General features: G+C 46.1%; 1 protein-coding gene across 1 annotated transcript in view; it reads right to left on the minus strand.

Moving 5' to 3' along the window:
- The window catches only part of LOC149433909 (Fc receptor-like protein 5), a 41,826-nt gene extending 30,760 nt beyond the window's left edge, over positions 1 to 11,066 (minus strand). Inside the window, exons 1-3 of the mRNA XM_089664295.1 lie at positions 10,820 to 11,066; positions 5,663 to 5,923; positions 3,276 to 3,527 (exon numbers count right to left, since the gene is read on the minus strand). Coding sequence (XP_089520421.1) covers positions 3,276 to 3,527; positions 5,663 to 5,923; positions 10,820 to 11,045 — 739 coding nt within the window. The 5' untranslated portion in view covers positions 11,046 to 11,066. The remainder of the gene's footprint in view (positions 1 to 3,275; positions 3,528 to 5,662; positions 5,924 to 10,819) is intronic.
- Between the last annotated feature and the right edge of the window lie 7 nt (positions 11,067 to 11,073).

Below are 11,073 nucleotides of genomic sequence, written 5' to 3' on the forward strand. Positions count from 1 at the left end.
TCCAGCGTTCAGTCCGTATATTCATTTGTCCAGAAGAATTGTAACATACGGGTTGCAGAGGTCAGGAAAAAGTGAAGCGCAGGTTGCAGCGGACAGACAAAAGTAACTCACGTAGTGCAGGGGTCAGGAGTAAGTACCGTGTGGAGAGAAACGGTTGGGAGTAAGTAACACACAGAGAGCAGAGGTCAGGAGCAAGTAAGCACATAGAGCAGCAATGTGGGCTCAGGAGTAAGTACCGTACAGAGTTCAGAGGTCAGGAGTAAGCAAAGTAGGAAATGCAGGGGTCAGGAGTAAGTAATGCAGAAAACACAGGGATCAGGAGTAAGAAACACAGAGAATACAGGGGTCAGGAGTAAGTAATTCAGAGAAAACACAGAGGTCAGGAGTAAGTAATGCAGAAAACACAGGGGTCAGGAGTAAGTAACACAGAGAATACAGGGGTCAGGAGTAAGTAATGCAGAGAGTACAGAGGTCAGGAGTAAGTAACGCAGAGAATACAGGGGTCAGGAGTAAGTAATGCAGAGAGTACAGAGGTCAGGAGTAAGTAACGCAGAGAATACAGGGGTCAGGAGTAAGTAACGCAGAGAATACAGGGGTCAGGAGTAAGTAACGCAGAGAATACAGGGGTCAGGAGTAAGTAACGCAGAGAATAGAGGGGTCAGGAATAAGTAACGCAGAGAATACAGGGGTCAGGAGTAAGCAAAGCAGAGAATACAGGGGTCAGGAGTAAGTAACGCAGAGAATACAGGGGTCAGGAGTAAGTATCGTAGAGAATACAGGGGTCAGGCGTAAGTAACGCAGAGAATACAGGGGTCAGGAGTAAGTAACGCAGAGAATACAGGGGTCAGGAGTAAGTATCGTAGAGAATACAGGGGTCAGGCGTAAGCAAAGCAGAGAATACAGGGGTCAGGAGTAAGTAACGCAGAGAATACAGGGGTCAGGAGTAAGTATCGTAGAGAATACAGGGGTCAGGCGTAAGTAACGCAGAGAATACAGGGGTCAGGAGTAAGTAACGCAGAGAATACAGGGGTCAGGAGTAAGTAACGCAGAGAATACAGAGGTCAGGAGTAAGTAACGCAGATAATACAGGGGTCAGGAGTAAGTAACGCAGAGAACACAGGGGTCAGGAGTAAGTAACGCAGAGAATACAGGGGTCAGGAGTAAGTAACGCAGAGAACACGGGTCAGGAGTAAGTAAGGCAGAGACTACAGGGGTCAGGAGTAAGCAACGCAGAGAATACAGGGGTCAGGAGTAAGTAAGGCAGAGACTACAGGGGTCAGGAGTAAGCAACGCAGAGAATACAGGGGTCAGGAGTAAGTAAGGCAGAGACTACAGGGGTCAGGAGTAAGACGCAGAGAATACAGGGGTCAGGAGTAAGTAAGGCAGAGACTACAGGGGTCAGGAGTAAACAACGCAGAGAATACAGGGGTCAGGAGTAAGTAACGCAGAGAATACAGGGGTCAGGAGTAAGTAACGCAGAGAATACAGAGGTCAGGAGTAAGTAACGCAGAGAATACAGGGGTCAGGAGTAACTAACGCAGAGAATACAGAGGTCAGGAGTAAGTAACGCAGAGAATACAGGGGTCAGGAGTAAGTAACGCAGAGAATACAGGGGTCAGGAGTAAGTAACAAAGAGAATACAGGGGTCAGAAGTAATTAACGCAGAGAATACAGGGGTCAGGAGTAAGTAAGGCAGAGACTACAGGGGTCAGGAGTAAGCAACGCAGAGAATACAGGGGTCAGGAGTAACTAACGCAGAGAATACAGGGGTCAGGAGTAAGTAACGCAGAGAATACAGGGGTCAGGAGTAAGTAACGCAGAGAATACAGGGGTCAGGAGTAAGTAACGCAGAGAATACAGAGGTCAGGAGTAAGTAACACAGAGAATACAGGGGTCAGGAGTAAGTAACTCAGAGAATACAGGGTTCAGGAGTAAGTAACAAAGAGAATACAGGGGTCAGGAGTAAGCAACGCAGAGAATACAGAGGTCAGGAGTAAGCAACGCAGAGAATACAGGGGTCAGGAGTACGTAACGTAGAGAATACAGGGGTCAGAAGTAAGTAAAGCAGAGAATACAGGGGTCAGGGGTAAGCAACGCAGAGAATACAGGGGTCAGGAGTACGTAACGTAGAGAATACAGGGGTCAGAAGTAAGTAACGCAGAGAATACAGGGGTCAGAAGTAAGCAACGCAGAGAATACAGGGGTCAGGAGTAAGTAACGCAGAGAATACAGGGGTCAGGAGTACGTAACGCAGAGAATACAGGGGTCAGTAGTAAGTAAAGCAGAGAATACAGGGGTCAGGAGTAAGCAACGCAGAGAATACAGGGGTCAGGAGTACGTAACGTAGAGAATACAGTGGTCAGAAGTAAGTAACGCAGAGAATACAGGGGTCAGGAGTAAGTAATTCAGAGAATACAAGGGTCAGGAGTAAGCAATGCGGAGAATACAGGGGTCAGGAGTAAGCAATGCAGAGAATACAGGGGTCAGGAGTAAGCAATGCAGAGAATACAGGGGTCAGGAGTACGTAACGTAGAGAATACAGTGGTCAGAAGTAAGTAACGCAGAGAATACAGGGGTCAGGAGTAAGTAACACAGAGAATACAGGGGTCAGGAGTAAGTAACGTAGAGAATACAGGGGTCAGGAGTAAGTAAAGCAAAGAATACAGGGGTCAGGAGTAAGCAACGCAGAGAATACAGAGGTCAGGAGTAAGCAACGCAGAGAATACAGGGGTCAGGAGTAAGTAACGCAGAGAATACAGGGGTCAGGAGTACGTAACGCAGAGAATACAGGGGTCAGGAGTAAGTTACGCAGAGAATACAGGGGTCAGGAGTAAGTAACGCAGAGAATACAGGGGTCAGGAGTAAGTAATTCAGAGAGTACATCTGTCCTTATTCTGTATGTATGGACTCTGCACAGTCCCACTTCTCCTGTCCCGGATGCCGGGTGTCATTCTCGGTATCTCTTCTCATTCACTAATTCCCCCTCACAATTTCCAACTTTATTTTTTTCCCAATGCGCACATTTTTTTGGCACACATTAAACCACACCCCTAAAACAAATTGAGCCGCCATTTCCTTACCATCCAGTGAACTGATATGAAAGAACACACATATATATATATATATATATATATATATATATATATACATAATAACAATGATAATAAAAATGAAAATAAATTCCTTCAAAAATAAATAATTAACAATATAAAATGCAGCAAATAAAATAACATTGTAATAAATATAAATAAAATGATACATAAAATAAATCCTACCTTGTACAGTAATATATGTTTCAGCCTCGGTTAACTCATCATTCTTAGAAATCTGGAAATGTTTCCCACATTTGTACAGGTCACTCTGTGCTGTGGTTATGTTGGGGAGATGTAAGGTGTCACCACCGATGGCTGTCCACTTATTATTCATGTAATAGTATACTCCATTATTATCTTTATCCCTGCTGTGACATCTCAGACTCGGGGAATCTCCTTCTACTATGTCAGGGGGGGCCTGCAGGATGAGGTTACCTGAAAATGAAACAGTAGAAAGCTCCACAAAAAGACATTGTCCTCTTACCAGGAGGTTTGACTGCCCAAAGGATCGGCCAAAATACGCAGTAAAGTATATCCAACTGACACAGCACCAGGTCCTCAGTGCATCCTCCTCCCACTATAATCACAGACACTTCTCCAGATTATAGATACTTTGAGTAGCAAACTTGTAGGACGGGTTGACGTTCTCCTTGTAGGGCATCCTGCTGACCTCGGTGGTCAGCAGAATGTCCTACAAGGAGAACGTCAACCCCCAGCAGTGGTGTATTTAGGTTTTGTGCTGCCCTAGGCAACACAAAGATCATCTGCCCCCCATGGACACCAACCAACCATGGACACAACCCCCTACCCCCTCCCACAGAGAGAGAATGACATTGACCAACAATACCCATGCCCCCCACCCGGGAGAGCCTTCTACTACCCCCCCTCTTCCTCGACGATAGAGGATAGAGAGACACTTATCTTCACAGCTCCGGACATCCCCGGGAGCGAGAGCCAGACTCTACATACACCATGAATCTCTCTCGGATCCCATCGGGTTCCCATGGTGCACGTGTCCCTTCTTTCATCCCTTCTTCTGGGGGGAGGTGCTGCCCCCTCTGAAAAATGCCACCCTAGGCAAGTGCCTTGTGGTAAACAAGCCCCTGACCCCCAGCACAGGGAGTTTCTACTCAACCTATACCTAGGAGAGGTGCAAAAGTCCATTGGACTCTTTAGACCAGGGGTGTCAAACTGATGGCCCTCCAGCTGTCGTGAAACTACAAGTCCCATGATGCCCCGCCTTTGGGAGTCATGCTTATAACTGTCAATCTTCCAATGCCTCATGGGACTTGTAGTTTGGCAACAGCTGGAGGGCCACCAGTTTGACACCCGTGCTTTAGATGATCTGCAGGTAGTGACATGACGGGTTCATATCCTTCCACCTCTGTCTGTGGTGGTTTTAGGGATTTTTTTTTACGCTGAGAAAATGATTGTTTTTAATTCTGAGATTTATATTTACAACCAGGAAATATCTTTTGAAAATACTGTATAAGTGAGAACAGACAGACAGAAAGACAGACAGACAGACAGACATGAAAGACCTGAAACACTGACATGAAAGACAGACAGACATGAAAGATAGATGGACAGACATGAAAGATAGACAGACAGACAGACAGACATGAAAGATAGACAGACAGACATGGAAGATGGACAGACAGACAGACAGAGTGAAAGATAGATGGACAGACATGAAAGATAGACAGACAGACATGGAAGATGGACAGACAGACAGAGTGAAAGATAGACAGACAGAATGAAAGATAGATGGACAGACAGTCAGACATGAAAGATAGACAGACAGACATGGAAGATGGACAGACAGACAGACAGAGTGAAAGATAGATGGACAGACAGACAGACAGAGTGAAAGATAGATAGATATGGAAGATAGACAGACACAGGGGTGGACTGATCATTTGGAAACTCAGGCACTGCCCGAGGACCCGGGGTCAGTAGGGGGCCCCATGAGATGCCCCTGGTACCTTTTTCATAGGCTTTTTTGAGTTTGGGCAAGGACACGTGGGCCCCATGATCCCCTAGTGCCCGGGGGCCCCATGAGTTGTCAGTCCGCCCCTGGACAGACATGAAAAATAGACAGACAGACAGACATGAAAGATTGACAGACAGACAGAGGGAAAGACTTGAAAGATAGACAGACATAAAAGATAAACAGACAGACAGACAGACATGAAAGATAGACAGACAGAAGTAAAAGACAGACAGACAGACATGAAACATAGACAGACAGACAGACAGATGGCCAACTGTGCTACACCTTCCAACCAATGATGAACTTGGCTTTGGTCAGAACTTCCAAACCCAGAAGTCAGCTGTCATTCCTGGGCCAATCAGCTGCATCGGTATGCACACAAAGGGGTTGCAATGCTGGTGACATCGGTGATCTTTTTGTACATGCAGCTGCAGAATACCCCTGCCCACACCTCATTGGCCAGGCACTGACAGCTGACGTCTGGGTTCAGAAGACATATATAAATGATGATAATGAATATACTTTATCCCTAGATATAGACAATCACTTAATGGTCAAATACGTGAAGACAACTTACCCCGCATGACAACCTCCAGTTGGACAGGAGCACTGTAAATTCCTCCAACCCGACATTTGTAAGCTCCTCCGCCTCCCTCTTCAGCGGTAAATTGTTTGCTCGCTCCGTATCCAAAGTACCTGTTATTTTGATACCAGTAATAACTGGAGTCATAATTTTTTTCCCCCGCTAAGTCCAAACTACAGGACAGGTTCACCTCCTCACCATCATATACCTTGTTCCAGTTTGGGGATAGAGTCACTACGGGGCGGAAAGCAGATCCTACGAAAAAGGACAAACGGTACCATAATGAACTCCCAGAGTGGGAACACGCTAAAGAAATAAAATTAAGCATTTATGGGACGGCAGATACTATTTTCACATGGCGTAAAAATGACATGCCCCCAGTGCTAGACTAGACTACCCCCGGCCTGTAAGTCCCCGCTTCCTGAACTTACAGGCGGGAAAGCAGGTAGAGGTGCAGGCTGTGCTCTCACCCCTGTCAATGGAGCGATCCTCCATACAAGAGATGACCCAGGATTACACTAGGATTGAGCTGTACACAGTTTGATTACCCCGCCCCCCATCTCCTTCAAGGACCGCTCATCTCTCGGCAGCAGAGGGCAAGGGAATGAATCAAACACTGAACATGCCGATGTAAGAACGATCCTGTGTCATCTGCTGTATGGAGGATCGCTCCACTGACAGGGGAGGAGAACACAGACCGCACCTCCCTCCTCTCTCCTGTCATTTCTCCTTTGCAGGCTTCACTGCTCCAGACTTTGAGTACGGGGATGGGGGAAGGCACTCAGTGGCCAGGCACAGTGTCCATGGAAAGACCAGCCTAAGGCACCCCCCATCCTCCGAGATCCAGCCATAGTGGAGACTAGGGAAACCAGCGGGTGTGGCTGTGCCCTCGGTGGCAGTGCACCCAAGGAAGCTGCCTAGTTTGCCTAGTAGTAGCACCAGCCCTGCATGCCCCCATACTATAGCTTCTATCTACAGAAAAGTGGCTCTCCTGTAAACGTTGTCTTAGTGTGATGCCATCTTCTACAATGTGTATGTAGAGAGCCAGGATGTTCCTTATGTAAGCCAATTAAAAAGAAAAAAAAATTAAAAAAAAAATAGTCAAAGAGAAAACAAAATTGAGTGTCTCGAATTTTCATTAAACATTGTAAGATTCTGATAAAGAAATGAGAGATTTTCATCATTGCAGCCTATAGGCACTCAAGCTTTGATGCCCATTGAAGTGTCTCTGCTAGGTTCAACTCTTTATGGCAGCCATTCTTAACCAGGTTTTGGTGGACCCTTAAGGTTCCCACAGGGTTGCTAGGGGTTCCTTGAGCTGCGGCTCACATTTAATGGTATCTGCATAGTTTTGGGGTGAACACCACTGAGCAGAGCCAGCTACATGACACCAATGGTCTTTTTTAGCTGTCTGTAACAGTAGCATTGCCATGGGAAAGGAGGCAATCTTCCCGCTAACCAAAAAGGAAAGGACATTCTTCCCATAGATCACCAATGTAAGGGGCATTCTACCCACTGATCACCAATGTAAGGGACATTCTACCCACTGATCACCAATGTAAGGGACATTCTTCCCACTGATCACCAATGTAAGGGGCATTCTTCCCACTGACCACCAATGTAAGGGACATTCTTCCCATAGATCACCAATGTAAGGGGCATTCTACCCACTGACCACCAATGTAAGGGACATTCTTCCCACTGACAACCAATGTAAGGGACATTCTTCCCACTGACCACCAATGTAAGGGACATTCTTCCCACTGATCACCAATGTAAGGGACATTCTACCCACTGATCACCAATGTAAGGGACATTCTTCCCACTGATCACCAATGTAAGGGGCATTCTTCCCACTGACCACCAATGTAAGGGACATTCTTCCCACTGACCACCAATGTAAGGGACATTCTTCCCACTGACCACCAATGTAAGGGACATTCTTCCCACTGATCACCAATGTAAGGGGCATTCTTCCCACTGACCACCAATGTAAGGGACATTCTACCCACTGATCACCAATGTAAGGGACATTCTTCCCACTGATCACCAATGTAAGGGGCATTCTTCCCACTGATCACCAATGTAAGGGACATTCTTCCCACTGATCACCAATGTAAGGGACATTCTTCCCACCGATCACCAATGTAAGGGACATTCTTCCCACTGACCACCAATGTAAGGGACATTCTTCCCACTGATCACCAATGTAAGGGACATTCTTCCCACTGACCACCAATGTAAGGAGCATTCTTCCCACTGACCACCAATGTAAGGGACATTCTTCCCACTGATCACCAATGTAAGGGACATTCTACCCACTGACCACCAATGTAAGGAGCATTCTTCCTACTGACCACCAATGTAAGGGACATTCTTCCAACTGACCACCAATGACAGGGACATTCTTCCCACTGACCCCCAATGTAAGGAGCATTTTTCCCACTGATCACCAATGTAAGGGACATTCTACATACTGACCACCAATGTAAGGAACATTCTTCTGACTGATCACCAATGTAAGGGACATTCTACCCACTGACCCCCAATGTAAGGGACATTCTACCCACTGATCACCAATGTAAGGGACATTCTACCCACTGACCACCAATGTAAGGGACATTCTACCCACTGATCACCTATGTAAGGGACATTCTTCCCACTGACCCCAATGTAAGGGACATTGCCCCAAGTATTGGCCCCACCCTCCAGATCCTTGGATTCAGGTGTTCCAATGACCTCCATGGCCACAGGTGTATACAATCAAGCCCCTAGGCATGCAGACTGCTTCTACAAACATTGGTGAAAGAATGGGTCGCTCTCAGGAGCTCAGTGACTTCAAGCGTGGTCCCGTGATAGGTGGCCACCTGTGCAGTAAGTCCATCCGTGACATTTCCTGGCTACTAAATATTCCACGCTCAACTGTTAGTGGGATTATAACAAAGTGGAAGCAACTGGGAACAACAGCAACTCAGCCACCAAGTGGTAGGCCACGTCACATGACAGAGCAGGGTCAGCGCATACTGAAGCGCACAGTGCGCAGAAGTTGCCAGCTGTCTGCAGAGTCAATAGCTAAAGACCTCCAAACTTGGTGTGGCCTTCAGATGAGCCCAACAACAGTGCATAGAGAGCTTCATGGAATGGGTTTCCATGGCCGAGCAGCTGCATCCAAGCCTTCCATCACCAAGTGTAATGCAAAGCATTGGATGCCGTGGTGTAAAGCACGCCGCCACTGGACTCTAGAGCTCTGGAGACATGTTCTCTGGAGTTACCAATCACGCCTCTCTGGCAATACAATGGACGCGTCTGGGTTTGGCTGTGGCCAGGAGAACGGTACTTGCCTGACTGCATTGTGCCAAGTGTAAAGTTTGGTGGAGGGAGGGTGTGGGGTTGTTTTTCAGGGGTTGGGTTTGGCCCCCTAGTTCCAGTGAAGGGAACTCTTAAGGTGACGTTTTGGACAATTTCATGCTCCCAACTTTGTGGGAAGAGTTTGGGGATGGCCCCTTCCTGTTCCAACATGACTGCGCACCAGTGCACAAAGCAAGGTCCATAAAGACATGGAAGAGCCAGTTTGGGGTGGAGGAACTTGACTGGCCTGCACAGAGTCCTGACCTCAACCCCATAGAACACCTTTAGGATGAATTAGGGCGGAGACTGAGAGCCAGACCTCCTCCCCCGACATCAGTGCCTGACCTGACAAATGTGCTTCTGGAAGAATGGTCCAACCTTCCCATAGACACCCTCCTAAACCTTGTGGACGGCCTTCCCAGAAGAGTTGAAGCTGTTATAGCTGCAAAGGGCGGGGCCAACTCAATATTGAACCCTACAGACTAAGACTGGGTGACCATGTGTTTGTAAAGGCAGGCGGCCCAATACTTTTGGAAATATAGTATATATATAAATTAATTATGTGGTAATACATTTTGAATTATAGTTTTTTTTTATACTTTTATGAAGAAAAAATAAGTTTGATATCTTATATTTATGATTGAAGTTCCACTTATTTAATTAGAATGTTTAGCTCCTTTCCATCCTTGGTCTAAAGAAGAATTCCAGGTATGGATATTTTTACATAATTACATTGTTCCAACTTGACCCAATGTAACTATGAATTTGCTCTACCGGTGGGATCCCTCTGGAAGTTGTCAGTAGGCACCAGACTGATCATTTGGGAACTTGGTCAGTAGGGGGCCCCATGAGATGCCCCTGGTACCTTTCATAGGCTTTTTTGGGTGTGGTTTGAGTGTGGGGGCAAGGACGCAGGGGCCCCATGATCCCCTGTTGCCCGGGGCCCCAAGAGTTTTCAGTCCGCCCCTGGTAGGCATCACCATTTCAGTGATCTCCGCCTATCTTCCCCACGTTGAGTGGCTGCCCTGATACTCACCCAACATAGGAGCTCGCACCTTGGCACGACCGCCACTTAGAGATTGCTTTGCATTTTCTCAGTGGATGCAAAGCATTCTCTGATTGGGTGGGGTTGGGTGGCGATACCATGCTCTCCACCGCATCCAATCACTTTGCATTCATTGAGAAAATGCAAAGCATCCTCTGACTGGCATCCACGTCAAGTGGTGACCTCCTGTGTCCACAATACAGCAGAGCAGTTGCTTGGCACCGGAGCCCGAAGCAAGTGGAGATCACTGGAGTCGTGGTGTCTACTACCAGCTTCTAGAAAGATCCCACAAGTACGGAATATGCATCGTTACATTGGTTCAAGCTGGAACAATGTAAAAATATCCATATGCAAAAACTCACCAGCGCCCAAAAAAACGTGAATTAATTACTAAATAAATGCTGCTGCTCATTAGTGTAAGCACCAAAAAAATAAAATATAAAACATCAAAACAGCGCCAATAAAAATAAAAATACAATTAAAACTATCCTGTGAAGAATTCATACCAAAAAATATCCAGTAAAAATAAAAATAAATATAAATAAAAATAAAATATTATATTATTTAAGTTTTTTTGGTATAAATTCTTCACTGGATATTTTTTATTTTTATTTATTTTAATTGTATTTTTATTTGCACTGTTTTGATGTTTTATATTTTAAAAATATCCATACCTGGAATTCTTCTTTGTTTATCCATCATGAATATATTACATTATATAAGTCAGTGAATGTAAAATTTAAATTAGTAGAACTCACGGTGAGAGAGGACATGTAGCCGGACAGGGTTACTATAAATGTCAGCTTCCACTGAACATCGATAAATTCCAGTATCTTTGGCTTCAAATGTTCTGCTCCTTCCAGACTTGATCTTTTCGTTACCTTTATACCAGGCGTAGTTTCTACGGTCAGCTTCTACCGATCCCACACTGCATGACAAAGTCACCTGATCTCCGGAGAGTACATGGTTCCAGTTGGGGCTCATGGTGACTACAGGGGTGACCGCACCTTCT

This window comes from Staurois parvus, unplaced genomic scaffold (genome assembly GCF_062004578.1).
Source record: "Staurois parvus isolate SC_StPar_1 unplaced genomic scaffold, SC_StPar_1.0 ptg001879l, whole genome shotgun sequence".
NCBI classification, from domain to species: Eukaryota; Metazoa; Chordata; class Amphibia; order Anura; family Ranidae; genus Staurois; species Staurois parvus.